The sequence below is a fragment of the Osmerus mordax genome, chromosome 23 (genome assembly GCF_038355195.1).
Source record: "Osmerus mordax isolate fOsmMor3 chromosome 23, fOsmMor3.pri, whole genome shotgun sequence".
Taxonomy (NCBI): Eukaryota; Metazoa; Chordata; class Actinopteri; order Osmeriformes; family Osmeridae; genus Osmerus; species Osmerus mordax.
Window position 1 is genome coordinate 7,628,612 of NC_090072.1, and position 27,376 is coordinate 7,655,987.

Here is a 27,376-nt window from a genome sequence, read left to right on the forward strand (position 1 = left end):
GGACGTTAATCTTTAATGGCAGATGCCCAGACATGTCTTCATTTACATTTTTTATTTTCATAAAAACGTCTCTCTTTTTGATCTTTTTTTGGGGTTCTAACAAAACATCTCAAACCCACCCCTGCAACTCACGGAAAGAATATATTTTTCTCCTCACAGCGGTGTAATATATAAATATCAACATTATGCATTGAAAAGGGATAAAGAAAAATGGACATGCCATGAGAACATGCACAAAACACACAATAACATCAACAGTAGATTAAAGACAACAATCATAAGAGAATACCATTGTTCCACAGAAGGATCATTTCAACTCACATTTTATGTCTCATCAGTTGACACTAGGGTGGTAATCCTTTCATGTGATTAGATTTCTTTTTATGCTATCATGGGGGTTTCACAGTGAACTTACTTATAAAACAGTATTCAATATTCATATATACTCTTATATTGTTTCAATCATGAAAACAAGCACAGAACCAATAGCTCTCACACAATTCTAGAAAAGAGTTGCTAGCATGATGTATTAATTACACGACTGGCATCCTAGAATAATCCAGAAATGATTGTTGCTGTCGACTCATCGATGTCACTATTGGTTCAAACACTGACAAAGCGAATGTTGAGTTGTGTGTGCTGAAAATAACTTTTCTACATGAAATATGAAATGATGCTGGATCATATACATGTTGAAAAGGGGACACAACAACATGCCAGTCTGACACATTCAAGCATCATGTCTTAGCAGGTTTTCATGTGGTTGACACAACTTGATATTCCTGACTCAGTCATTGGGAAGGAAGTGGAAACACAGGACGCTATATTTTGCATTTCCACAAACAAATGCGGCTTTTAGACCAACCAAATGTTTCAAAAATCCGATATATCACATCCATGAATTATTGCAGGTCTACACCGAGCATCCAAAAAGGAAGATATGACATATGAAACATCACTTCTCACCACTCACAGGTAGAAATACAAAAATGTACAAAAACCAAGGGTTGAGTCACCTTTTCCCTAAAAATAGACAAGAGACAGCACATGAAAAGCTGTTCTTTTCAGGAGCTGTGATACTCTTTGGAGTGACACCAGGAGAGGCAGGCAGCAAAATAATGGCACACTTCAAGAAGAGATATCTGAAGGATATCAGAAGTACAAAGCAGTCAAACTAGCCTAGTTAGCTATCCAGTGTTAAAAAAGTATGCCTTTGGTCTGTTATTACAGTATACTGTGCCTTCTGCCAGGTATGCAGTGTACTTAAAAAAATGACTTGATTTCCTTTAGCAGGGACTGTTCATATGGTTTACACCCTTGCATTATCTGCATGAGGTCTACAGTTCACCTGTACCGGGAAGGACTCATACCATCTTTTGTTGCAGACTAAAACGAATCAAATAAAACCACTCTGGATCAATCTTATCATGGGTTATGTTGAAACCTAAGAAGAAGTTGGGTACGGTATGCCAGAGGTGCGCTGGAACAACAGCCTGCATCTCGACAGCCATCTGAAATGGGCTAAAATGGCTGCTGTTTGGTGTTCTAAGTACCATATCAATACCGATTCAATACCAATTTACCCAGCACCAATAAAATGCAAAGCACGTCAGTTTTCCTTTTTTAAAACTGGTAGAACAAGATAAAGAACACAAATGTTTGGCATCATGAGACAATGCTTATGCTGATAAATATATTGTAGGTCAACTCAAATGCACAAGGCCAAACCAAATCCTAACAAAACAGAGAAATATTTGCAAAGTGAAAGAACTGTTCTTGGTACAACAGTTACAGTACCCATTATTCTAAAGAGAAAAGGTAAGCAAAGATTTTGTTGTTTTCAAACCGGTTTCTCTCACACAAAAGTAACCAATCAAACTAAACCATTGCAAACATTGTCTTGATTACAAAAATACTTTTTTGTTTTTCTTTAAAATATCTAAAAATGTACAGCATTGACATTTTGTATTTATTTTTAATTTTTTGGCAAGTCATGCTTAATCGTGTATGTAATCATAATAACATTAATATTAATAGTATACACAATAGTAATAATTATAATCATTATTATAATATAACATGGCGGCACTTTGCTCCCATTCAGATACACAAGCTAAGAACCCTGGCAAACCTTCAAAGACCTTCACTCCAACTGCAAGCTTCGCCCTTCAGAATGCAAAGCAATGCTCAGCCTATTCCCCAAAGGCTTGTGCTAATTACATCAAAGTTTTCGTCAACGTCAGTGGAGCTTCGTATCAGGCATTTCAACATATTTCAAAGGTATACCATAAGGGTAGCATGTATACAATTTGCAACCAAAGTGTCACCAGTTGTTCTTGAGTATGTAACAGTATAAAATGGCGGGGAGGGGAGGGGGGGGTTCGATGTGTGATGGAGGCTGGGGTTCTTGGTTGTCCTGAGGCCCATGAGGTAGCTGCTGCTTCTGAGAGAGAGAGAGAGAGAGAGAGAGAGAGAGTGAGAGAGGTAGAGTGAGGGAGAGAGGGGGAGGGAGAGTTGTATAGAGAGATAAAGTGAGAGGGAAATGTTACCTTGACTACAGCACCCAAGCCACAACCAGACTAATGAAAACACAAGAGACTAATAACCATAGGACCACACACATACAAAGTTTCTTATCTCTGTGGCTCACTCTCCAAGGCATAACAGTTCGACCACACGCACGCATGCACACACTGGCTTCCACTCACTTTCGTCCCACAAATATCTCATTCTGGGACAAAAAAAACAAGAAATACGCCCTTCAAAAACGAAAACACACACTGGAAAATGGACACAGTTTCACGTTTCTGGCCTTTCAAGTTGATTTCGCAAGATATCTTTGGCACTGCGTTATTGTTTCTGAAAACCTTACTTTGCTCTCAACAGCTTTTTCCACAACTCTACACTTTCAAATCAAACTCTCGGGGCAGATTGGACGGCAGCTCCCAGGCCCTAGGTGTGATTTGCAGATCCAGGCCTCCGCCTGTCGCGATCAGGGGGTGCGAAAAACCCGCTGAGCGTTGGACCGTGAAACTCACCGGCGGTCCACCGCGTGGCACATGGGGTCAGGAGGAGTCCCGGTTGGACAAGAGAACCGCGGGGCAGCGCCGTCATGGGCGACCGTGGCCACCATCACACATCAGGAACCTGTTAACACAGCGGAGCAGAAGCGTTCCAGTTGAGAGGGCTATGTCGTTTCTTGTTCTGATGAGTTCCTGTCATGGCGGTTCAGGACGATGATTCGAGTGTGAAGTACTAGAAGGACAACGGCGAGAGGTGCATTCAGTAAACATCCACTTTGTTCTTTAACTGACTGCAAATTTGCATCACGTGACCTGATGTTGTCACGTTGACGCGGCCTGTGTAGGCTGTTGGAAACCCCCCCCCCCTGCATCTTCAACAGGAACCTAAACTCCCAGAGCTCTTCAAATCTAAGATTCGTTTCCCAACCCTTCATAAGTTACACACGTCCCATGGGACCACGCTGGAGTACAATTAATGGAGAACTTCCTGTTCTCTTCCAAAAACACACAAACCCCTGACCCACCCACCCCATCCCGCCGATTTACAGGGACCCTCCCCCCCCCAATGAGAAAGGTCAACTCCTCAGACCCGCAGATGTTTAGCCAAAAATAGACGGTCGTTCGGCAACAATCGTGACGGGAGTCCCTCTGTGGCAATAAACAATCACAAAAACCAACATGTCCGGCTGAGAGGAAGGGGCAAGCCAACATGCTTTCAACATGGCTGGCCTGGCTAATGCCTGTTATGTGCTCAATCGGGGGTGAGAGAATCGAAGCGCAATGGCAAAAGCTGCCCTGCCCCCCCCAACACACACACAAACACATTGTTATAGACCTGTATTTGTTCAGGCTGAAGAGCCCAGGTTAAAAGATTGGGTTTATCATTGAACACGTCCATGCGGATTACTGGCCCACGGTTTAATGTGTTACTTGCTCTAACTTGACACAGGTGCAGAAAGCAAGGTTGTCAAACATGTTTTCTGTTTGACAACGGCAAATGTCTTGATTTCTCATGAACATTCCCTTTGTCCAGCTCTTATCCGGTTTCTATGGCACAGCCATTTATCATTAGTCTTGTAAATGGATAATTCTGGATTATCTCAGGTTAGACCCCAGAAGCAAGAGGCTACTAGCTACAACACACATCTCATCTCAAGCACCATGGTCACCCTCGTGTGAAGCTTGAAGTCTTAACCAAAAGGAATCCCGACATTCATCTGTACAGGCCCAAATGCAGTTCCTCAAACAGGACCTTTTGCCCCTGTTAGACCTTTACCTGTGTTCTAGGGCCATGAAAAAGGAGGCCAAAGCCTTCTAAGCTGACGAAAAGCCTTTAGGCCCGGACCTTGTTTCTCACATACCAGCTCAGCTACCAGGACGGGCGGTGATGAATGCAGCTGTTGACGTGCATCAAGCTCCTGAAACAAGAGCACAGCGACAGAGCGAGAGAGTGTGTGTGTGTGTGTGCGTGTGGCGTGGTTGCGCGCGTTCATGCGCAAGTGTTTGTGTGCCGTGAAACCGAATGTGTGTGTTTGTCTGTGTGTGTGTGAGGGAACAAGAGAGAGTTGAAGAAGAATGGTGTGTGTGTTTGTGTGTGTGTGTGTGTGTGTGTGTGGATGTTCATTGTTTGGGGTTAGGGTGGGGTGCTGTTGGGGGGGTTGGATGAAGGCCCACTTCCTTATTAAAGGGGCCTCGGCAGGGGTCAGTCCCCCACTGCCTGCTGGGAGCTACTCAGAAGTTCAACAGGAACTGCAGGGTTTGTCAGGCTATTGGCCAATAAGCCCCTTAGGGCAGGCAGCCAGGGTGCACATAGACACACACACCTACACACACCTACACACACGTCATTACTCACTCATACTCTCACACATGCACGCACACACACACACACCACTACCCAATGATGTCTCGTCTGATGTGAAAACATCGTGGCCTTTGTTTACAGTTCCCAGACATCATTGTCAAGTATTTGGTCAACTGTAGCTTTGACCATGTGTTGTTGAGAATGTTAGCAAATAGGAAAACAACTCATGGAGATTGAGCTTTTGAAATGAAAGGGGGAAAAAAACTGCCTGCAAACATTCAGACCACGGAGTACAGACAATAGAAGTTGTGCTGAAATATCCTGAGCAAGAAAGCCCTGATAGTCTTCAAAGAGCAACAACACGCCACCAGCTACTCAGGTTCATAACCTGGTTGAACCTCAATGTGGCGTCGTCGATGCGTGGACGTTTATCATCTGAGGGCTCGGGGCAGGGTGCCGGTTAACAACACTTATTAGCGCCCATAACTGTTCGCCTTAAATGCCTTTAGCATAGCCGCGAATGACTGTGTCCAGCCCAGTGTTTCAACCACCCCACAGCCTGCCGACATGGTCTCCCACGGTTACGCTTAACACCGCGTCGAACACCCGAGACGACTACAAGTGGACCGTAAACCTCTCATGTCGTACTCCGCAAACGTCATACACGGTTGCGGAGGGAAACAGATTCCCTCATCGACAAGGACTCTTTCACGAAGCTCCAAATATCACAATGTCACAATGCTCTCGGTAGACCTTCTCGACAAGTTCCACTACAAGTTCCACACCCCGCATGCCCTCAGGTAAAGCCCCTGGCTGACTGGAAAGTTCGTCAACAAAAAAACACCGCAAACGTGCTTTCCCTCGGAGAGAAAAGAGCCGCGTTTTACGACGGCCTGTGTCCATTTACCGTAATTGGCCGGTAAAGGGCAGGGCCACGGAGGGGTCACTGCCAGTCTGCCTAGCGTTACCCGGGCACAGCTGAAAAGGGCATGGCTAAACAAAGCCTCCGCCTCTAACGAAGTTACCCATCTGTCCCCGGCGTCACGGGCGACATAGGAAATGGATGGCATTACGTTTTACAATGGGACACTAACGGACACTAAGCTCCTGTCTTAGGATGCCTGAGGACATGTGTTACCCTTGTGGGTGGGTGTAGTGGAGAGTGTTTGGGGGCAGAGAGGGTGTATCATTGGGGGGGGGGGGGGGAGGGGGGGAGGTGGGGGGTTTGGGTGGCCAGCAATGACAGCACACGCCCAGGGCTCCCATACCCCAGCATCGCTTGGACCCCGCTCATCTGCAAGATCAGCAGGATGTTGTTTCATCGGGGGGGGGGATTAATATCCACCCGAGGGACGGGGGTGGGGGGGGTGGCTAGGCTGGGGAGGGCGCGACCATATTAACCACTTCCTCTTAGGGTGGGGCTGGGTAATCACTCAACCCCTCCCCTTGTCCACTCCCTTTCTCCTCCACACTTCCCCGAGGGGGAAAAAAACAGAAAAAACCTCAGAAGAAGAAGAGATCAAATGCTCCAAAACATTGTATTTATAGTCATTTCTCAGTCTCTTTGTCAGACTGGAAATAGCCTGTGCCTGTGAGCTGGGCTGGGAAGGACGCTGTGTATGGGAGAGGGGGTGGGGGTGGCAGCCCAGTCAGCCTAGCACCAATCAACAGCTTTGTGAACGGAGTCCCCCCTTTCTTTGGTCAGCCTCCCTCCCATCCCTCCCTGGGGGGTCTGGGGAACATGTCTCTTCCTGTCCTGAGACTCTGGAGCGAAGGAGGGGTTCGGTGACTGTGTGACTGGCGCCGAGTGGGCTCAGACTCACACACACACACACACACACACACACACACTACACACGCCCACGACACATGTGCAGATGAATACACTCACACATAAGCTCTCACACACACAGATAACTCACTGAGACACATCCCATTCGTTGCGGGGGTTGGTTTTGCAAGCTTAGTGGTTTTGTGGCTCTTTCCTACGAGACTCTCTTGTTGTGACCGAGGGAGCACAGCACATACTTATACCTGCAACAGTTCTAGTCGACTATCCTTTGTCTACAGTCACCTCCAACAGGAAAGCTGTGACACCAAAAAGTGACCAACTTAAAAACCTCAAGTCCTAATGAGTAAGGAACAAACTTCAGTTACTGCACATACAGTAACTCCTAGCTTCGCTAACATCAAAAAGCTGCCTTCCCTTAACTTTGTTGCTTCCAAAGTTAGGTTATTCCGCTCCAGAGTAAATATGTCATATCTAGTGGGTCAGGATGTCATCTGAGACAGGTGTGACAGGTACCTCACACACACACACAGATCTGCGTAGCACCGTTTGAGTTGCCTCTCTCTCTCTCTCTGCAGCATCCCTGTGTTAAATCGTAGCCCCCAGAGCTAGTTGTGTATTCCGTTTGAATCCCCCGCCTTTGATGAACCCGATCTCGGAAAGAGAAAACGCACCCCGCGTGACATCAAATGAGAGAGTGGCGTTCGCCGCACCATGTGACCTGGGAGGCGAGAGAATAGCCGAGATCCCTTTAAGAGCCACTTTCATCTCGCCCATTGACTGGCGAGAGGGGGGCTTCGTCTTTCACAGGGGTCCCAGTTCCCTGGATCAATTTGCGTTTGCGTTCCTCTGTTTTGCCTCTCAGCCGCGTTCACAGGCGTTGTGTCTAGACAGGGATGACTGATCGGTGATTTCCCGTGATGCAGGAAGTTTATGGCGTGGGTGTGCTGCGGATGTTAAGTACTGGTGTACTTGGTGTGAGTATGAGGTCGTTGCCTACTGTCAATTCACCAAGCCCCCCCATCCCCCCCCCCCTCCTTCCTCGTCCCCGTGACAACACTCCACCCACCCTCACGCCTCGCCGGGGCACGTGTGGAGGCCTCGTGTGTGTCCGGCGCTGCGTTTTGCCTGCGCGTCACGTAAAGCACGCCCGTGTTGAATACCTGAGCGTGCTTTCATGACGCGGGAAAACTGCATGCTGATCTTCTGCTTTTGCTCCACTGAGGATGTTTAGCTGTCGTGCTACCGTACTTGCGTGTGAGTGGGTTAGCACGGTGCGTTCCTCCGAACAAGTGTTGGGAACGTTCTTGATCTGTTTATGTCAAATGTCCTAACATTTACACATGCACTTTCAAGGTCTGGCACTGGATAACAAACACTAGTGTACCAGACTGTGTGTGTATGAGTGTGTGTGTGTGTGTGTGTGCTTGTCATTACTCACACATACTTCAGCAGAACTGCCTGGACTTCCATCCCTGAGGAGTTCCGTCTGCAGGAGGGAGCCAGCGAATCTGAACACACACACACACACAATTACACACCACACACATACATCGTGCCCTACAGATTTTAATCTCACATTGTTTATTTCACATCAATTCAGAAGTCGGATTATTCTAGTTCTGCTATTCCACTCAGCATTCATTTCCACACCTGATTCACGGTCTGACTCACTAGGGAATCACTGGAATCCCTGCACTTTTCACCCTTATTGAAAATAGTTATATTCTTTTGAGGCATGTGTGTGTGAGAGTGTGTGTGTGTGTGCGCACCAAAAAACGAATAGCCTAATAAGCACTTTCAGCCCCAACCCCAACCTCCTAGTTAATATTCATTCATCCTAGTAAATGTATCTGTAGAACCTCAGGGCCTTACATTCTATATCACAGTTCCTTAGAAAACACAGTCCATGGAAATGTGTATGGCATTTGTTTATCCTTCTGGCTACAAGTATTCGAGATTTAAAGATATGTTTAAATGGGAAGTTATTGTAAAAGAAAAGGCTTTAAAAAAGAATGGTGGGAACCCGAGTGCACCTATAATAACTGGGAGTCGAACGAGACAATCATCAATTAGCATGTCAGAAAACACAAAAGCTAACAAACAGATCTCATGAGAGCGCCTCAAAATCAAGATTCATGAGAAGAATTTCCGCTAATCAATAATGAACTCCGATGTGACCTCGACTGAAGCGCTAGATAGATTAGAGGGGGAACTACATAATTGGGCCATGGTTGCATGGAGATTAAACAAGTAATACTCCAACGAATGATGCAAACATTTCCTGATGGGGTTTTTATTTAGGCAATAATGCCAGACTATCCTGTTGTGATACCGCCTGCATTATCAACCATAAAATAAAAAAAAAGTCAAAAAAGAACATGTGGTGGATGCCTTTGACCCAGGGAATAACCGGCCCAAGTCCCGGAGTCATGTGACCAGCAGTGTGTGACCTATGTCACATCACACCTGTCGTAAACACCTCGTAACGTCCCACGAGTCAACTCGGGGGGCAAAGTATGAAACGGGTATGAAAGGAGGGGGGGGGGGGAAGTGTGGAGTTCTACAGTTCAGGCGGTGGTGGGTGGTTGGGGGGGCGAGGTGAGGGGGGGGGGTGATGGGTGGGGGGGGGGGGGCGTTACCTGAGCGTGGAGCGAGGAGGGGTAGGTGAAAGCGGGCGGGAGGGCTGGCGACAGCTCAGCCGGGTAGAGCGGGTATGAGGCCCACACGTCTGGGCTGCTGGGGTATAGAGCGGGCACTGTGAGCTCATCTGTGGAGACAAGAAGAGGAGGAGGCCTGGTGAGGAGGGTGGAGCGGGTGGGGAGGAGGGGGGGGGGGGGCGGGGGTGCAGAGAGACAGGGAGGAAGGAGAGGTACAGGTGCATTGGGGGACGTGTCTCATTTGGTCTCAAGTGGCTTCCTCCTCGCAGTCGTTATCAAATCAAGTTCGGGCCGTGCCAGGACTGTAGACGTGGAAGACATCTTAAAGCCAGGTTTTTTGCAACTCTCCATAACACCTTCATTCGGAGACGTTAAGAGGAAGAAGCTACTGAGAGACACTGTGAGGCTCCAGGAAGTGAGAAACAGAGTGGAGGTGAGAGTGTGAAGTGCAGGAGTAGAGGGGAAACATGGTGGCAAAGTTGTTTAGGGGAGACAGTGAAAAATCACAGACAAGCTGAGAACGCAAGTTACGGATGAAAACGTGATCCGGTTTTGGAGCAAAAAACATACCAAGACAACACATGCTTTATTCAAATTGAGGAAATGAACACACACATTCTCAGTTTAAAAGCTACATAAAACACATCAGAGGGGCAAAAGTCACGTTGAAATGTAAACCATCGGGGGGAAACATGAGCTTAACGGTGTATATACATGATATATGTGTACAGGGAACAGCACTGCTAAGGAAACAGTTTTTTCTCTCTCAAAGATCAGATAAAATGGCTGATTTAAACTACCTCTTATCACAAAATTACAGCCATTTTTCTTGCACTCATTACGTCATGGCGCTCATTAATCGTTTCCTTCCATTTTCCACAAGGGCCAGACAACCCCCCCATCCCCCCCACCCCACTCGTTAACAGATCTGTGATAAGAGGGTGTTTGGTCATTCAATAAAAATGTAGCCAGCGCAGAAGGCCGACGTTCAGCCATCGATGCCTGCCCTGTACTGCATGCGAAAACCTTGACCGTATATTTAGCAAAATGTTAAACAAAGTGAAGAGCAACAGCAACGCATTCCCAGCCGAGGCGTGACTCTGACCAGGACTTACTGACATGTTTGAGCATTCTCAGGAGCGATGGGTGTAACTTAGACATTATTTACTTTAAAGAAAGAAGGTCGACCATTGGATCACTGCATTTTTGTTGTTTTGTAATGGGTGATTTTGGTGAGGGAATGTGTGTTGAGGTTAGGGTTTGCCCAAAAAAAGCAAGTGATGTGTTCTAAATTGAACCACAACTATATGTGCACACTGGGAATTGAAGGAGACTTTATATCATTAGTACTCGGGTCTCCAAATGTTTCCGTATCTGTGAATGGTACAGGAAGCTAACCCTGATAGACCAAGTCAGTCTGGAGCAGGAAGCAAGCCTGAAATTGCATAAACAACACAGTACTGCGACACTCTCTCCAGTATGCAGCGACCCCATCCAAATGTTTCACCATAAGTCACAGTGCTGGTTCTCTGCAGAAAGGGATATTCACACCTGTGCTAGAGTTGCTCCAGATAAACACACGAGCAGACAGATGGAAAGAGAGAGAGTGAGAAAGAGAGAGAGGCAGGAGAGAGAGGGAGACAGGGAGACCGAGAGAGACAGAGAGAGAGACCGAGAGAGACCGAGAGAGACCGAGAGAGACCGAGAGAGACAGACAGAGAGACAGACAGAGAGAAAGAGAGAGACAGAGAGACAGACAAAGAGACAGACAGAGAGAGACAGGCAGAGAAAGACAGAAAGAGAGACAGAGAGAGTGAGAGAGAGAGAGAGAGAGAGAGAGAGAGAGAGAGAGAGAGAGAGAGAGAGAGAGAGAGAGAGAGAGAGAGAGAGCAGCACTCACATGGGTCTCTGCTGATGAACTGTGGCCCAGGGCTCTGCTGGGAGGGAGGGGGGTTGGGAGTGCCAACCAGCTTGTTCTTGGCCATCTTGGTGTTGGCCTTGGCGAACTCCAGGCGCAAGGTCTGGGGAATCTCAGGGTCGAAGCGAACCCCCTGAGGTCAAAGGGAGAGGTGGGAGGAGTCAGCAAGAAAAAAAAGGATGTCATGTTAGTTTGTTGTGGAATATAAAACACAGACCAGTGTTTGTGGCTTCTTGTCTTTTTGTCCTTTGTCTAGAAATGACTGATCCTTTTTTTTTTGGTCTGTGTTGTGAAATAATATAGGGGAAGTCCAGATGTAAACATCGGTCCATAAAATAGTTATGTAGCCAGGACCAGGACGGATCCAATCCTTGAGGGTTTCCAGCCTGGATTATGTTGTCATGCAGGGTCTGTGGCATGTGGTGAGAGTGGTGACACTATCTGGTGATTGCGGCTAGTGAGTCTGGGACACACATTTGGCGACATGCAAATACTTGTCATCGCCAACTCGTCAGTGATCTCTGAATGCAACCGAATATCGTGACCTTGAACTCCTAGGCATGTCAACATAACAAACCCTGACAAATTCTTTGGCTACCATCGCACATACACTTAGGCAACTAACACAATACTGGCTCTAGCAAGTTCATTAATGCAATAGAATCTGTTAGAATTCATATATATTTCAGATTTCCACTCGAAACAAAACATTCTTCAATCTTTGCCCTAACATTGACTCGAAATACGGAATGCAGCAAAAACCATGCTCTTCTTCACAACATAACCAAACAAAGCAGAGTTTGTTTATGTTATGAATCAGCACTATTGCAAATTGTCGCCAATGGCTGTAATCACCCTCACATCAACCCCCCCATTGGATGAGGAAACCTCTTTTGTTCTTCTTCGAAAGGCAGCTGAAAATGCGGCGCACTTTCCTCCATGAGCAACCTTTTGGGTTAGCTCGAGGTTTCTCCCAGCAGGAGAAGCAGAAAAAAAGAGGGTGAGATTGCGGTTCTCATGAAGGGGAAGAATTAACTGGGATTGCCTCGGCTCACAGCCCTTGGAGCCTGCGCCGGTAGAAGCTAGTGAGGTATAATAAGATACAGGGTTATAATGAGGCTAGAGAACTGCTTTAATTTGAACTCAGGTGGGAGAGGTTTCAAGAAGAAAGTTGATAGACTGACTCTCCATGCTTGAAATGGTTATTTTCATCCCTAAGGTGTTTTGATATGTCTGACATGTGGCAGCAGCGTATGGTAGAAGTCACAAGTGGAGCCAAAATGGAGTGTTGAATATTTGAACTGTCAGTCAAATTGTTTTTTTCTCACGTTTTTTTTTCTTTATTTTTTTCTACGAGCCACTGCCGTCAGGATCTATTTAGCCAAGTTTATGGTAATGCAGAATCTTCCTTTGTCAAAATCTCACAAGAGAATATCACAACTGGTAGGTAAATGAACATGCCTCGAACACACACACACACACACACCAATTCCTTCTCATTCTCCCATGTTTCACACACATGCACAGACTCAAACACACTCACGCAAGTACTCCCTCATTTATAACATGCAGATAGATTCATCAGATCTGGTTCCTTTCCATATCAACCCCAGGGACATTGTGCAGCTAGCAGGAGCCCCATTCAGTTCTCACGGTTTTAATTTTGAACGCATACTGACATTGAATCTCATGCGATGATGATTGCAATCTCTATTCACTTTCCGTATTCCTTTGTTCAACAGAAATACAGATTTGCGAAAGATATGTGAAAATAGCTCAGCATTCGAAGTTGACAGGTTTTGTCCATAGCCTCGTTATTATATTGATCTATTTCCATTACAAAGAGGCAAACAGTTTCAAGAAAAATCAGAGCTGGAAAACAGCTTCATATCCTACAGTAAAACAGGGACTGGAGAAAAAACTGAGATTTGACTGACAGTTTGTTTACTCATTCACACATACATTTGTTTTGCAAGTCTGACAGAAAAAAAACATTCACAGAAATGAGTTTCCTGAACGTTCTGCAAGAGCCTGTCTGGCTCATCAAGGGCTTGTTGCAGCGAGGTCGGAAGCCTTTGTTTAAAATAAGTGAGATTAAACCCCAAATCCTCGATCAATGTGTAGAAGGAGTGCTAATTCTAAGTGATTGACCTTGTATGATCTGTAGGGACACTGAAGCTTGTGCTTTGTGTAGAAGAAAAAAAATTGGCTCATTTGAAAACCTGACAGGAAAGCCTCACACAGATCTTGACATTGGGAGATTTTGGGAGAGTATATATCTGTTTGCTTTCGCATCACTTTTAGTTATAAGAGGTGGAATACACTAAATTGTGGAACTCAAATAGTAGAACACTGTGTCCTCATATTAAACTACATCAACATCCATTCAATGTGTGGGGATTATACAAGTTCCTAAGTGAATATAAAGGCTGTAGGTATAAATACAGTGTTAGATATCGGGTGTGTGTAGGAACAGAAACAGACGAGACACCATCGGAAACGGTGTCTGAACCAGCCTGTTCTTGAACGCAGCGTGAGGAGTGCATGACACTTACGTTCAAGGCATTCTTCGCAGCCTCTGCCTCTGATCGACTGTCAAAGCTGACAAACCCCACCGGCTGGGGAGACAGGGAGACAGAACAAGAAGGAGAGAAACATGGTTTTAGGCAGTTTACTGACTCGGCACTTCTGTCTTGAGTGACAGAGACTTGCTTTTATTTTTGCCTTTCCCCATGCTAAAACCATGGTGACCGAGATAGATGGAAGCAAGAGAGAGGAGAGAGAGAGCAAAAACACTCCAGGCCTGTATTGCGGAGTCCATCGACAGTTCAGAATCCAGGAGATGGTGCATAGCTTGCATATGCCCAAATACGGGCAACAGGGCAGTGGGAGAAAGAAAGAGAGGGAGGGAGAAAGAAAGAAAGAAAGGGAAAAATACACAGAGAATGGATAAGGGGGGAGACTGAGAGAGAGAGAGAGAGAGAGAGAGAGAGAGAGAGAGAGAGAGAGAGAGAGAGAGAGAGAGAGAGAGAGAGAGAGAGAGAGAGAGAGAGAGAGAGAGAGAGGAAAAACATTTTAGTCAGGACAGAGCGCGTGAGAGAAAGTGAGGCAATGGAGGGAGTTCAATTGTGCAAGACCTTTCGAAACCGCCCCATCCACTATCACAGCAGTGCAGCATGACGAGTGCTGGTTCAACGTTTCTTTGATCACATTCACACTTGCGTTACATGTTCAGCGACATCGCCTTGGTCCAGGGCCCGATGCTTAGGTGAGTGTGAGTCCACCATATGATATGCAGGTTTAGAAGCGCTTTCCTCTAGCTAACAACAGAAAACTGCTTTTTGGCCCAAGACAAAAGAGACATGTTTTCATAGACACTGAAGAGGGTGAGAGAGATAGAAGGAGGGGCGGGGGGGGGGGGGGGGTAGGAGAGGCAGGGAGAAGAGGGAGACAGAGGGAAAGACAGAGAGAAAGAGAGTTCTCCAAACATTTTGTTCTCAAGGGGGTAAGCCACAGTGTGCGATCTGGAAAGCTTTCTAGGGTTATGGGAATTTTTGTACAAGGCAAACAAAAAAAAGGAAAGAAAGGCAGAGTTAAGACGTCAGGAAGCGTAGCAAGAATATAAATAGAAAAAGGCCTGTGATATGTCTCTTGCTATATAAGGACATGGCTGCTTCCAGCAGCTGTAACAGAAACTGGAATCGATTGATATATGTTAGCAATGTCATTAGCATTAGTCAGGATGTCCCAATGTGAAAGGGACACAGATTATGAGAACAGAAAAAAAGGTAGGCTCAGAGCAGAATGTTGGTATTGGAACAGAACAAGGGGAGTTATGCTGAATGATAACTATATAGGAACTATGTACCACGTGTGTCAAAGGCAAAATAATAAGACAGGTCAGTTAGTGTGTTATTTCTAGATCTGTATTTCTCCGAGAGGAAGTCTGAGGAAGTCTGACTTCTGTAACTTTGTTTCATTACATGACTGTCAACACCCTCCCACATGGGTCAGCCATCCATTCCTGCCTGAGTTTTCTCAGAACTATAAACAGTTTTAGAGGCAGTTATTGTGATAAGAATACCTAAATGTATTGACATTAGGTTGACTTAGTAAGTGTATTGACAAAATATCAACAATTTAATATGATACTACTATATGATACCAGTAATCCACACTCTACTGCCACCTTAACCCATGAATGGGTATCATCTTTTCACGAGGCACAACGTAATTTGGTATTAAGTACCTTGACAGAGTGCTAAATGACCTCACTCTCCTAGCAGAGAGTGCCAGACTGGCTCATTTTCAGTCATCACTCCCCCAAGGCTGAGACACTGCCGTCAGACAACGTTTCTTGTCAAAACATTCACTTTGACACCTCACATTTCTTTCCGTCTCCCTTCCCGGGGTTTGTACATCCCATAGGAGTGTCCATCTGCGACTGCAAGCATGCTGCATCAGAGAGCCAGCAGCAAGCCCATGCCACCACCCTCCCTCCCCCCCCCCCCCCCCCCCCCCACACACACACACACCCACAACCGCCCACTTGAAAAAGCAGTATTTGGTTTTTTTTCCAGTTTTTGTTGGAACAAAAGGTTGGGGAGTATTAGGGAGACATTGTCAAAAAATATTAAACTATATCCTGAGGGAAAAACTTGTGTTGACAGAAAGCCATCCTGTTGCATAAACTTGCCAGTAACGGTGGGATCGAGTGATTTTGTTCTTTTTTTACACATACCTGTTTTGAGGTAAGTTTTATCAAGGAGCCTTCATAGCCCTGAAACAGAGACAAAACACAAGTTGTTAAAAATGTTAGATGACAACAGAAAGAATGCTCAAGTTTTACGGACCACCACGAATGACAATAATCGACTGTAAATCTCAAAGTGACATTTTGTTGGTCTACACGTGATACATCCAAGAGCAGCATGCGAGTATTCGATTTCATTGTGGCAGAGATTACCATGCTTTTTTTAATGGGTCAGATGTGACTTGTGAAAACCACATGCAGTGGGGGCACAGGAGTCTCACCTGATGAATTGCTGCTTTTAATACTCATATCATAACTAACCTCTCTTTAAATTCATACCATACATGTTAGCTAAGCAGTAGTTTAACAGAAACCTGGGCTAACAAGTGTAAGTGACTTAATGGAAAATTGCACTTCTCCTAGTGCACCATTCTGCTTGAAGACAACAATGACCATGTTTAGTTAGCAAAACCAAATACGCTGCCAAAACCGTGGGCTCGTTTTCCATAACAAGGCTTTCCCATGCCATGGATCAGCTGGGATTGAAGCCCTGAGATTTTCCATTGCTGTTTATTTCATCACCATTAATGGAGAGAGTCATCGACCGTGGGGTGGGGGGGCAGTAGGAGAGAAAGGCACTAAAAATAGCGGGAAACCCGCCGTTTAATACACACAAACTTACCTTAAATGGCCTGAACAGGAGATAGAGTTCTCTCGGTTTAATATCCAGAGGTAGTCCACTGACGAATAGTGTTCGGACCTTGAGGAGAGGAAAAAGAGAGCAATGTTCACATACTCATCATTAACCTCCATTAATTATAAATAGCTCTGCTACCTGAGGTTAATGGAGGAGCAAGAAGACAAGAAAGAGGCCTTGGCCATTGAAATGGGCAGATAATGCTTGGTGACTAACTAGCCTTTGGAATGGAGTAGACTGATATAGGGCCATAAGCAAGCCTTTGAAATGCAATACCACACAATGATGAACATCACTTAGTTCCACACATACACACACACACACACACACACACACACACACACACACACACAACTCCTTTATAAGTGTATAATATTTTTTCAATGTAATCTACAGCCCAGGGAGACGTATAGGGGTCCCACCCTCACAGCTCTACCTACACTCTTTATGTTGAAACTTTTCAACTTGGGTGGGATCTGAAGAGCTCAGTGAGAAAGTGAATTAAGTTCACCTGTGTTGGACATGAGAATGGAATTCTGAGTTCCAGTACTTGGGCAGTACCATTGGAACAATACAGTACTCTCTTTGGGGGCGTCATTTGTACATGAAGAATTCAGTGATCTTATTGGTCGAGTGATTGGATTTAGGTACGTTACCAGGAGTGTGATTGGTTGATTGGGTAAAGGTCAAGTTTTTTCTATGATAAATCCTAAAGGTTAAGTGGGATTCAGAGATCTTTGCTAATAAAAAAATGTAAATACTTTCCTAAATACTCTACTGTGAAAACACAGAACATTAGTTGGAAGACAGCCTTGTAAAACATGAATGTACAGGTTGTTATACTAAGAAAAGACCAGGGAAAGGATATGAACTTCACATGTCACCTCACAGCAATGGAAGTCCTCGCTATCATTCAAACGTTCGCTGACACAAAAAAAAAAAACTCTTGCTAGAGCCAGAAACCGCCTGACACAAACAGAGAAGCCTAGCAACTCAAGAGCTAGCTGGCACAGCAAAGAACCATCTGGCCAGATTCACCCCGGTGACTCTCTCACCTTAAGGCCTTATCTTATCTGAGCCAAGCCAAACTCTGGAGAACTGTCACTGGTGTCTGTCACTGGCAGGCAGGTTTAAATAAATCCCAGTGTGTCTCTTTCAAATATGTGCCATACAGCCACAACCAACAAAGGTTCTCAGAGGACGTCATCAAATACTGACAAGAGCAAATGCTGACACCCACTGAGCCTAGCTCTAAAAACCAAGAGATAGTGTGTGAGAGAGAAAAACAGGCAATACTGAAAGACAATAGCTTAAATAGGCTGCTAATAATGCCTCAGCTCAGACTGTCTGCTCAGAATATTCTGGTGAGGTGTTGTAGGTTAGCTGCTAATGCTGAGTGTAAATAATTGTGGAAAGTTTTTAGAAAGTCAACAGTTGGTCGGTGACCAGCCAGGAAGTCAGATAGGTTCTTGAGATTTGGGACAAGTCAAGACGAAGACACACAACAATGAGTCAGTTATCCTCACAGAACAATAGGAATATCCAAACCCTGTTGGAGGCCACTGCCCCATTCCTGAGCTGTCATCAAGGTATTGGGACCAGAGGCACAGATAGCGGGGGGGCGGGAGGGATACATCCCCCCCCCCCCCCAAGTATCATAGGGACCCCGAGCCGTCCTCCCCCACTTTTGAAGAAAAAATGAACTTCCTGAGCCCTCTCAAACATCAGACACACAAGTGTCCTCTGTTTCCAGTTCACCCTGTTTGCTAGCTTGACTTTGTCAAGCTATACTTAGTAGTATTGAATCCCCCAAAATTACAAAAGTCTATAAAAGGTTATCTCATAAAAAATTAGAAAGCTGTTACTTATTTTCTTTGCCTTCAATCAGTCAATAGAAATAAAAAAAACTATTATTTATTTTACAGTAAACGTAAACTTTATTAAACATATTGTGGAAAAAAGCCTTGTTGTTGTTTAGGGGGGTGACTAGCAACTCCTTACCAAACAACAAAGTAACAGTTTGATTATGTATGTTGACCAGTGAACATTGATCATGTAGGCCTGTGTCGACCATTGTTGACTCGTTTGTCAATGGAAAAAAGAGCCAGTATCCCATCATGCCTTTTTAGAGTGTTAAACCATTTGCCCAAATTACACAAAATCAAACAGCCTAAAAGTTGACCTTTTCCTCAGTTTGCTTCCCCCACATTTAAAAAAAACTCCCTTGCACCCCTGATTGAGACACAAGAAGCATCTCCAATCTTTTGTGTGTGTGGGATGTCAGGTGACGCTGTCCACACATCTGTTGTCAATTAGGGCTGTTTTTAGACGGCCGTGATTACAGACAGCTGTAAACAGTTGGTCTTTTGCTTTGAGTGAAGTGAGATATCAAACTGGAATAGTTTCATCAGGAACACTCAAGAAGTTCACCTTTAAAATAGTCGTTGTATCCAGGGGGTCCAAATCAGAGCAATGCAATAAAAACAAATTTTGGTCAACAATCCACCTAAAAGAAAAGCAGGCATATCTCAGTGAGGTTAAATTATTCTGTAACAGGTGGAAGAGGTTGTCACAGACAGTAAAACCTCACTTTAAATGTCTCTGTTTTATTGGCTTTTAGTAGCATGGTTTAGTAGTTCTTTTGTGAGTCTTCGTGAACTTTCCACATACCTGCCTTCCCGAAATGCTGAGTGTGGACTTAGCCTGGGCTTTGAGTCATTGACCATTTATGGTATGTTCACACAAGTTCATACGCAAACCCACCGTGTGATCAAAAACAGGCAGACCTCCCTCCATTCTTCCCTCCCTCCCTCCTTACCTACCGCCAGCCAGCCAGCTGAGAGCTTTACAAACGGCGTGCAGCTCGGTTACCTGGCAACGGTGTTGCAAAGCTTTGTCGAGCTCAACACCCTGGGCCAAAAACATCAGATCTTATTAGGGCCACCTTCACAGCTCGTCCCCTGGGGTACGAACTCAACGCACCGCTAATCAGCACTACATGACTCCATAGCCTGTGGATGAAATCATCAATGACCAGACGGTATGGTTCGCTAACTTCGATGCTGCGACCTGCTGCTGATATTTTAAAAAATAAATATATATAATATTCTAACAATGCCTTTAGCCCAGGCCCACATTACACTTTTACCATGAGGCCAAAAGTTTTCCTGACTTTGGAACACACTATGGGTCTATCCATACACTAATTTACACAGACCAGCTATTTGCAAGACATATAGTAACACATTGGTTTTAGAATCTATTGAGGTATAAGCCTAGGTGTGGTGCTGTGATATTAGGAGGTATTATTCAAAACCTCAGCCACTTATTTGGAGATCCCACTGAAAAGTAATCATTTTCATTCATGGTGTTTTGACTTCAAGAAATAAAAAGGAATGGTTGTCTGCCAATACCATTTAGTTGTCATCATGGTAACAGCTGGAAACTGATTGTCTGTATAGAACAGCCTCATTCTTAGTCAGGATGGGTACAGTTCAATTTGTCTAATCATTCAATTATATGTCTTGGATTTAAAGCTTATCTCATTGCTGTGAAACTATTCACTGAGCCAGCAGGTATTGTAATAAATCACTCATGTCATGTAATCACCTAAGTGCATGGAGTCCAAGTGAATCTACAATATGCTCCTAAAGAGTTTCCAATTGGCTTTTTTACTTTAACATGAGTGCTTATATAGCTTTTATTGTGGCTCAAATGAGGGAGGTGACCTTGGTGGTTCAGTGAGATAAATATGGTCTGGTTTTCTGAGCCAAGTACAGGAGAGATGGCGGGTCCTCTAAACCAAGTGGGATGGGATACAACCATGACCTTGGAATGTGTGTGTGTGTGTGCGCAGTGTGTGTGCGGTGTGTGCGCATGCATATGTGTACGATTGTTAACGATGAACACATCACACGCATGAGTTTGTGTACGCATGTTTGTGTGTTTGTGTGGGGATGCGTTAGCCCCTATGTGTGTGTGTCTTATTTACCTCCACCGAAACACAAGCAGCAAAATAAAAAAAATAAAAAACATCAATCCTCACACCCACACCAATTGTCTCCATAACGACACAGCCCTCTCTATGACACACATATCGAATCAAAGCACCATGGTCTCATACTCACAGCAAAACAAAGCCAACTCCTGTCTAGAACTGAGTTGGGTTGAAAAAACAGCTGACAAACTCCTATCTCCTGCTATCTCAGTTGTCACTGTTCTGTGTTAGTGTCACTTGCTGTCATCCTCACCACATCTTTTTTTATCGTCGTGAAGAATGTGAAGAGAGAGCGACTGCAGGCTTGCTAGGTGTCAAACAACCTTAAATGGATGGCTTCTTCTAAGTGGCAGTTCATTCTTCCTGAATCACAGGGTCAAAAGGTCATGTTCCACATTCAGGGTCAGGTGTCGCAGTCAGGCTTGTCTTTGGGTCGTCAGTTAAGCTGCGAGGTTGTGCATACCTCGGACATTTGAAAAGTGAAAAGTATTTGTGTTGTCGGGCTAGCTTTTGCAGATGTTACAAAAGCCTAAATGAGCCAAGGAACCGGACAAGGAACAGGGACCGAAAACAGAGCAAGGAAGAAGCTGCATCCTCTATGTTCCACATCCTCTTCTCATCTTTCCCTCCCTTCCTGTCTTTCTTTCTTTTCCCTCCATCATTGTCTTCTCCTAATCTACCCTAAAACTGAAAGGGTCTCCAGGCCAGATGTTAGTCTTCACACTAACACGTCGCTTTCATTTTCCGACACTCAACAGCCATCCATCTTGAAGCCAGGCGACAGAGCTGTGACCGTGTTAGTGCGCTAAGGCATGTAGAGGTGGGACTCATTCGCATATTGCCGAGTAGAGGGTCAGCTATTGTCCAGATTATCTGGCTTCGGAGGGGGGAGTTGAATTTTTCCAATGTTAGTGTTCCATTGACTCTTCTGCTCCTGTTAAACTTCTCTACGCAGACGGATTTAAGAGCAAGCGTAACATTCCAAGGTAGTCATTAACACTGGCTAATTGAGCTAGCCCCAGTCCCCTCTTCTGGGAATTCTCTTTGTTTGTGCTTGCACAAGCGGGCATCCTACTCTGTTTGGTTTCGGGGTTGGATGGTCAGGGGTTAACAGTGGTAAGGAACAAAGCATAAGCACACATCAGGTTCTTGACCAAACAGTACCTACGCCAAAAGCCTCTGTTGTGACAACTCTTAGAAGTCTGGCCACTTGGGGTGGAGCTACTCTCGAAACAAACCTCTTTAAACCCTTCAGATGACGGGATTATCAGGGAGCCTTGCTAGGAGGGGGGGTGGGAGAGCCAGTGGTGGGCTTGGCCTGGTTGACCGGCTGGGGCTAGGAGACTGTCCTGCGGGCAGTCAGGCCTCTCATGTTCTGCCTGGCTCACTCCAGTCTTTGAGGTTCGTCTCTCGTCGTGACCATAAACGGGCCTTCTGTTCAACGCTAGGGTCACACTCTCCCTACTCATAGGCCGATAAGGAGATTCGGCTGCTGTGAAGCAAGGAGGGAGAGATGGGGAGGACGTGAGGAAAGGAACATAGCAAGAGAGAGAGAGAGAGAAAGGGGGGGTGGAAGACAGATAGGAAAGGAGATAAGAGTAGAGAGTGAGCAGGGTTCAAGCTATATAGGGATCCATTTCTGTTCCTGACTGAGAGAGACAGACAGAGAGGTGGTATGTTAAGAGGGATCTTACGGTAATGGGTGGTTAATTATAGCCTAAGTGAGAGAAAATAAATTGAAGTGACAGAATTAAGTACATACGCACAGCGTGACAAAGCAAACCAAAATTCCCAACTTCTTTTAAACAAGTCTCGCACTTCTTCCCCGCAACTATCTGTCATTGATCACGCACGGTATCACAAGACGTGAATTGCGAGTCAACAACAAAGGTCTTTGAAAACGGTCTGGATTTTTTTCAAACGACAGCGTCTTCTCTTGGCTGTTCAACAGCCGTGGTTGGTCTCGTAAATGGTTTTTGAAGGAATTGAGATCCAATTCTTCACCGTTTTTCTTTTTCCCAGCCTCACATTACAGGGTCCCACCAGCAGTTCTTGACGCTAAGCCTTGTTGTCTTTTCAAATACCTCTTGTCGCACAGCTGACGAATGGCCAAGATAAGATGACAATTCCCCGAGCGCTTTTATAAATAAACTCCAACCCATTGACTGGGGTGTGTGTGAGAGTGTGTGAGAGTGTGTGTGCGTGACCATGTGATGCCCTATCATAACTAGATTATGGCCCCAGCTACATGGATGCTTGTTGTGCCCCCCCTCTGATATGTTCCATGTCATGGACAGTTAACGTATCTCTGTGCCCTTTTCATAGAGAGAAAGCAAATGCACACACACGCACACACACTACTCGACTTGTGTGCATAACTCCCTGCTAGGATGCCTCCAGTGAAAAGGTTACCCTGGCCACATGACCTGCCATTTGACGAGAGTGTACTATGGGGCTACCTGGAACAGGCCAACACAATTCAATTAGACACAAGAGAGGCACAGAGCATCTGTTGAACCTTGATTCTCTTCCTCTGTTATGCATTCGTAAAGCCCTCCTCGTTTGAAGCAACCATTAGATTGAAATCGACAGATGTGTGTGTGTGTGTGTGTGTGTTGTGTGTGTGTGTGGCCACATGAGTTGTAACCCTGAAACTGTTAACTGGTGTGAGCCATGTGTTCTGTCTGAGTGTCAGCGCGGTACTGCTAAACCTACGGCCTAGAAATCCTTATTCTATAACATGGAACGGTTCTATAGTAATGGAGAGAAGAAAATAGGTCCCGGACTCGACATGAATACATTGCTGTTCAAAAACGAGACCATCGTTGGACCTCAAGGTCGATGCAGAGCTTCATAATGAGCTCTCAGATGTGAGGATGTAAATGTAGATATGGAAATAGTAGAGCGGGTGGAGGTCATGTTGATGGGCATGAAGGTCAGAAAGGGAAAGACAGAAGGCTTGATAAGTATGCTACTGCTGTGGGTCAGGGTTTAACCCGACCTTATTCATGTAAACCTTTACAGTCATTCGCTTTGGATTTTGGTCGATTCTTCTTGACATTTCAAAGATAGACATATATTTTACACTGGGCCTGTAAAATGGAAAAATAAATAATGTGACTGTTGACACAGACTTACATTTGTTATTTACACAGTGAAACATTATTTTGAATACCTTTGAAAGGGTCTTTGCTTTTTAATATTGTAACTTTCATTTCCATTGCATTGGGACTCAAAGATTTGTGTTCAAGTGACAGACTCGTGAAAAATTGGGTTTAAGTGGCTGGTTATTTTAGTCTTGCAGGTGGGCCTATTGTTGCCGCAAGGATTATGTTTATGCCTCCTTTCAGTGACTCCTGGAAAATAAAGCTGATAAGGATGTTCCACTCCTGGGATGGAGGACAAACCAACACACCTTGTTGCAACCCAGAGACCAGAGATGGTGACGCATGGTCTGTAGTCAATCAACCTTGGTCAATTGACTCAAAGTCTTGGTCATGGTCCATTGGTTTGCCATGAATTTTGAGGTCACTAGTGTGACGAAAAAAAGGGAGAAGAAGTAAAGCTTGCCAGTAGTTTTTTTTTTACTTAAATAACTTATCTATTGAGTTCCATACTACACTGCATTTCACTGGAGTATAGCTGTTGTTTGTCACAAGGGTCATGCCAGAGTGGTAGTTAAACTTTGCCTCTTTTAGCGTTAAAGGTTGACCAATACCACAGTTTGCAGTTACACATAAAACTATTTATCACTTTAAATTGCCTGGTTTTCATTCTATTGTTCCCTTCCATGCACAGAGACTGGATCAATATGTGCAGAGCAACACATGGTTGAACCACCACTAATAACATCAAGGGTTAATACAATTAGATCACGTTTCAGTCATGACTGAAATGAGTCATTACCGCTGAGATTTTTCCACTTGGAATTGTTAGTGAGCAACTAACAAAAAATGCAAGTCTTGTGCACCTAAGGGAATACCTCTTTCAGGATCTTTAAAGCTTCTGAGAAGTAATTGTGTGTGTGTTTGTGTGTGTGTATGCCTGCATCTGAAGGCCATGTACTGTGTGTCAATGATAGGGCATACATCATTTTGTAGAAGTTTAAGTGTCACTGTAATTTCATGTCAATGAAACCTAGCTGAGGTCAATATTAGGCTCTAGTTGGTTTGGGAACTTTCCAAACATCTTTATGTTCATTAGATGCCTCTGTCTTCAATATGCAAACTGTAATTCCTTGCTGAAAGCTTTAAATTATACTGTACGAGACATGGCCTCCAGTAAAGCAATCCTCTATTCCTTTGTCTCTCTTTCCCTCCCCCTTCTCCCTTCCTCTCCCTCTCCCTCACTTTACTGTATCAACACTGGTATCTCTCAGTTTTGATTGTCCGCAAGATTAGACAAGTTAAGTCTTGGGATAAGTCTAGTTTACAACACACAAATGTCATATAGACATAGTGGTTAGTCAAAGTGTAATTGGTACATTTGATTATAACAAATGTCATCATATCCTGAAAGGGTAGATGATATAAAGCTTTGGTGTTTTGATTGACTCGCATTGTCATGGTAACTTTTGTTCTGGAGAAGTGTCAGGTGATATATTGCAGTTTTTGAACGGAACATTTCAGAAAGGTACAAAACTTCTGCACAATAAAGATATAAATCATAGAAACTGGGAGAGAGATAAGGAGACATAAAACATGCACGCCTGCAATTTAGAGATATTCCTACCTCTACATTTAATGGTGGAAATGCACTGTGCGATGGAAACTGAATTGCTTCCATAGTATTCTAAACAGTGGCCCAAATATGGAATTGCATCAAGTTGGAATGTTTGGCTGTGCTGTTGTTCGTGACTAATACTTGAACTTTTATCAAGTCACCCCAAGAGAAATAACTGATATAATCTGATATACCTTTCTTACATCACTTGAGTAGGCTGAACTGAGAGTCCTGAAATAACATGGCTGTCATCTCAAATGTAGATGTTTGGGTGCCAAAGTAAATGATTCCTTTGCAAATGACACCACTACAACTTATTTACCTAGTACAAGATATTTGGAAACTAGATACAGGATTGCGTAACCAAGCTCATATTTTTAGAGGGGTGGAAAGAACTGGGATATTGTCCAGCGTGTAATAAGAAAATTCATTTCCAGCCTTGGCTAATTTGATTATATTCTGGGAAAACAATAACACTGTACAATATATTAAAAACTGTAACTGAACTGTATCTAGGATGAGAGTCCTCTTACATTAGACTTATTGTATGTCGCAACAGAATATGCTTGAAACTTCAGATGCTCACTTTGCATCTAAACCATGTGTCTTGGAAGCATGTTCCCACTCCACACTTGTATTCTCCTGCATATAGCCTCCAGCAATGTGTACGTCGTGTCAGGTATAGTCAGCTTTGTTCTAAAATGTGTCACACCTATTATTCCGAAGGACAAGTTGTCGATAAGTGAAGTGGCGTGTGATAGTGACACTTGTGCTTTACGAATAACAACAAACTTAAGACTGCAAACTCTAGCCTCTATTAGTTCACCCGTGTAGAGTTTTCTAATTCATGGGGTTTCTTATTGCATCTCTCTCAAAGTGTGGCAATAGCCTACCTGATTCACTGTCTTAAAATGCACTTATATACGCAAGTGAAACTAGGTAATGATGCAGATATCAGGAACCACGTCTTACCTCCTCTTCGTGATTGGTGTATTCATTTTGTTCGTTCTCCTTTTCATTTTTGCTGTTATTCATTCTGAAACCGTTTTTATCACTTTAATTAGGACCGTCTTTAGTTTAGTTCTATCCCTTTCCGTAGAAACCAATGGAACAAGTCGTCCGTCCGCTGCCCTGTATCCTACCGCGATCTTTTTCCTAGTTTGGCGACATAAATGTATTAACTAAATGTAAAAAGTCAACTGACGCGTAAACTGATGTATCCCTAAAAAAACCGTGAATATAGTAAGATATTCCTCATTGGAATTTGATATTCCCAGAGAATCTTGCCTGCGCCACTTTGCGTCCCGAGTAGTGAAATGAAATCGTCTTTCATTTGACTGCACTACGGCAGGGTAGATCTTGACGAGGAAAGTTCTCCCATCTCCTGTAGAAGGGGGGTTGGAGGGAGGGACGAGGCGTGGGATAGGGTGTGATGCACCGTCCCTCTCTCCTGGGTTTATGAATGTTTTATAAGGTGTCGTCATAGCATGACCATAACAAAGCAAAATTGTTTTTAATCCCCGCGCAAAGGCGTCTCATGCGCGTCACGCGTGGAAAATATTTTGTATTCAACAACAGACACTCATATTTTTAGGTAAAGAATAACTGGAAAAGCATGTAGGCAATAGACAACGATGTAATGATTTGGACAGGCAATTATATCATAGACTGTAGATGGTGCATTTCATTTTGTGTGGATGGTACTACCTAAATCGTGCACGCCTGTGACAAACTATGTTTTGGTAAATTAATTGTGACATTTCAACTTGTGGACTACTTGTATCATCTATTGTAAGTTTATTGGTATCGGATTAACCATTAACCAACGCAAATTATTTCTGTAAATTATAAATGTGAGAACTCGCGATTCCTATAACTATTTAACAAGCTGTGAAGCTTGCAAATTTATGCACTCTCAGGAGTAGGCTAAATTCTCATGAGCACTCAAGTTCTATACTTTTACATTTACGCACCGAATGTCCAACAACTTCTGGACTTAATCCTTCTACATGA

The 27,376-nt window shown here is 44.3% G+C and overlaps 1 protein-coding gene across 5 annotated transcripts; it reads right to left on the minus strand.

Annotated features, from left to right (window-relative positions):
• Window positions 1-26,695, minus strand: LOC136967791 (RNA-binding protein with multiple splicing-like). Of its 5 annotated transcripts, none has more exons than XR_010879524.1 (9): window positions 26,336-26,695; window positions 16,630-16,707; window positions 15,936-15,974; window positions 13,750-13,812; window positions 11,177-11,327; window positions 9,259-9,386; window positions 8,064-8,127; window positions 3,039-3,147; window positions 1-2,443 (listed from the first exon to the last, which is right to left on the minus strand). XR_010879524.1 is itself a non-coding variant. In XM_067261731.1 (8 exons), exons 1-7 carry the CDS (start codon window positions 26,396-26,398, stop codon window positions 8,065-8,067), a joined length of 585 nt encoding a protein of 194 aa, XP_067117832.1. In that variant the 5' UTR covers window positions 26,399-26,695; the 3' UTR covers window positions 1-2,443; window position 8,064. The 5 variants fall into 5 exon arrangements, 2 of the variants coding, with proteins under 2 accessions (XP_067117832.1, XP_067117833.1); XR_010879523.1 differs by having other exon boundaries at window positions 8,058-8,127; XR_010879525.1 differs by having other exon boundaries at window positions 3,039-3,255; window positions 8,058-8,127.
• Window positions 26,696-27,376: the final 681 nt, after the last annotated feature.

What these genes read in the sequence shown, in the direction of transcription:
- LOC136967791 (XM_067261731.1), bottom strand. Translation starts at nt 26,398, where the DNA reads ATGAATAACAGCAAAAATGAAAAGGAGAACGAACAAAATGAATACACC. An exon ending in ACACCAATCACGAAGAGGAG is followed by an intron (nt 16,708 to 26,335) that starts GTAAGACGTGGT and finishes CCTCTCCTCAAG; the next exon opens with GTCCGAACACTATTCGTCAG. An exon ending in TCCTGTTCAGGCCATTTAAG is followed by an intron (nt 15,975 to 16,629) that starts GTAAGTTTGTGT and finishes TCTCTGTTTCAG; the next exon opens with GGCTATGAAGGCTCCTTGAT.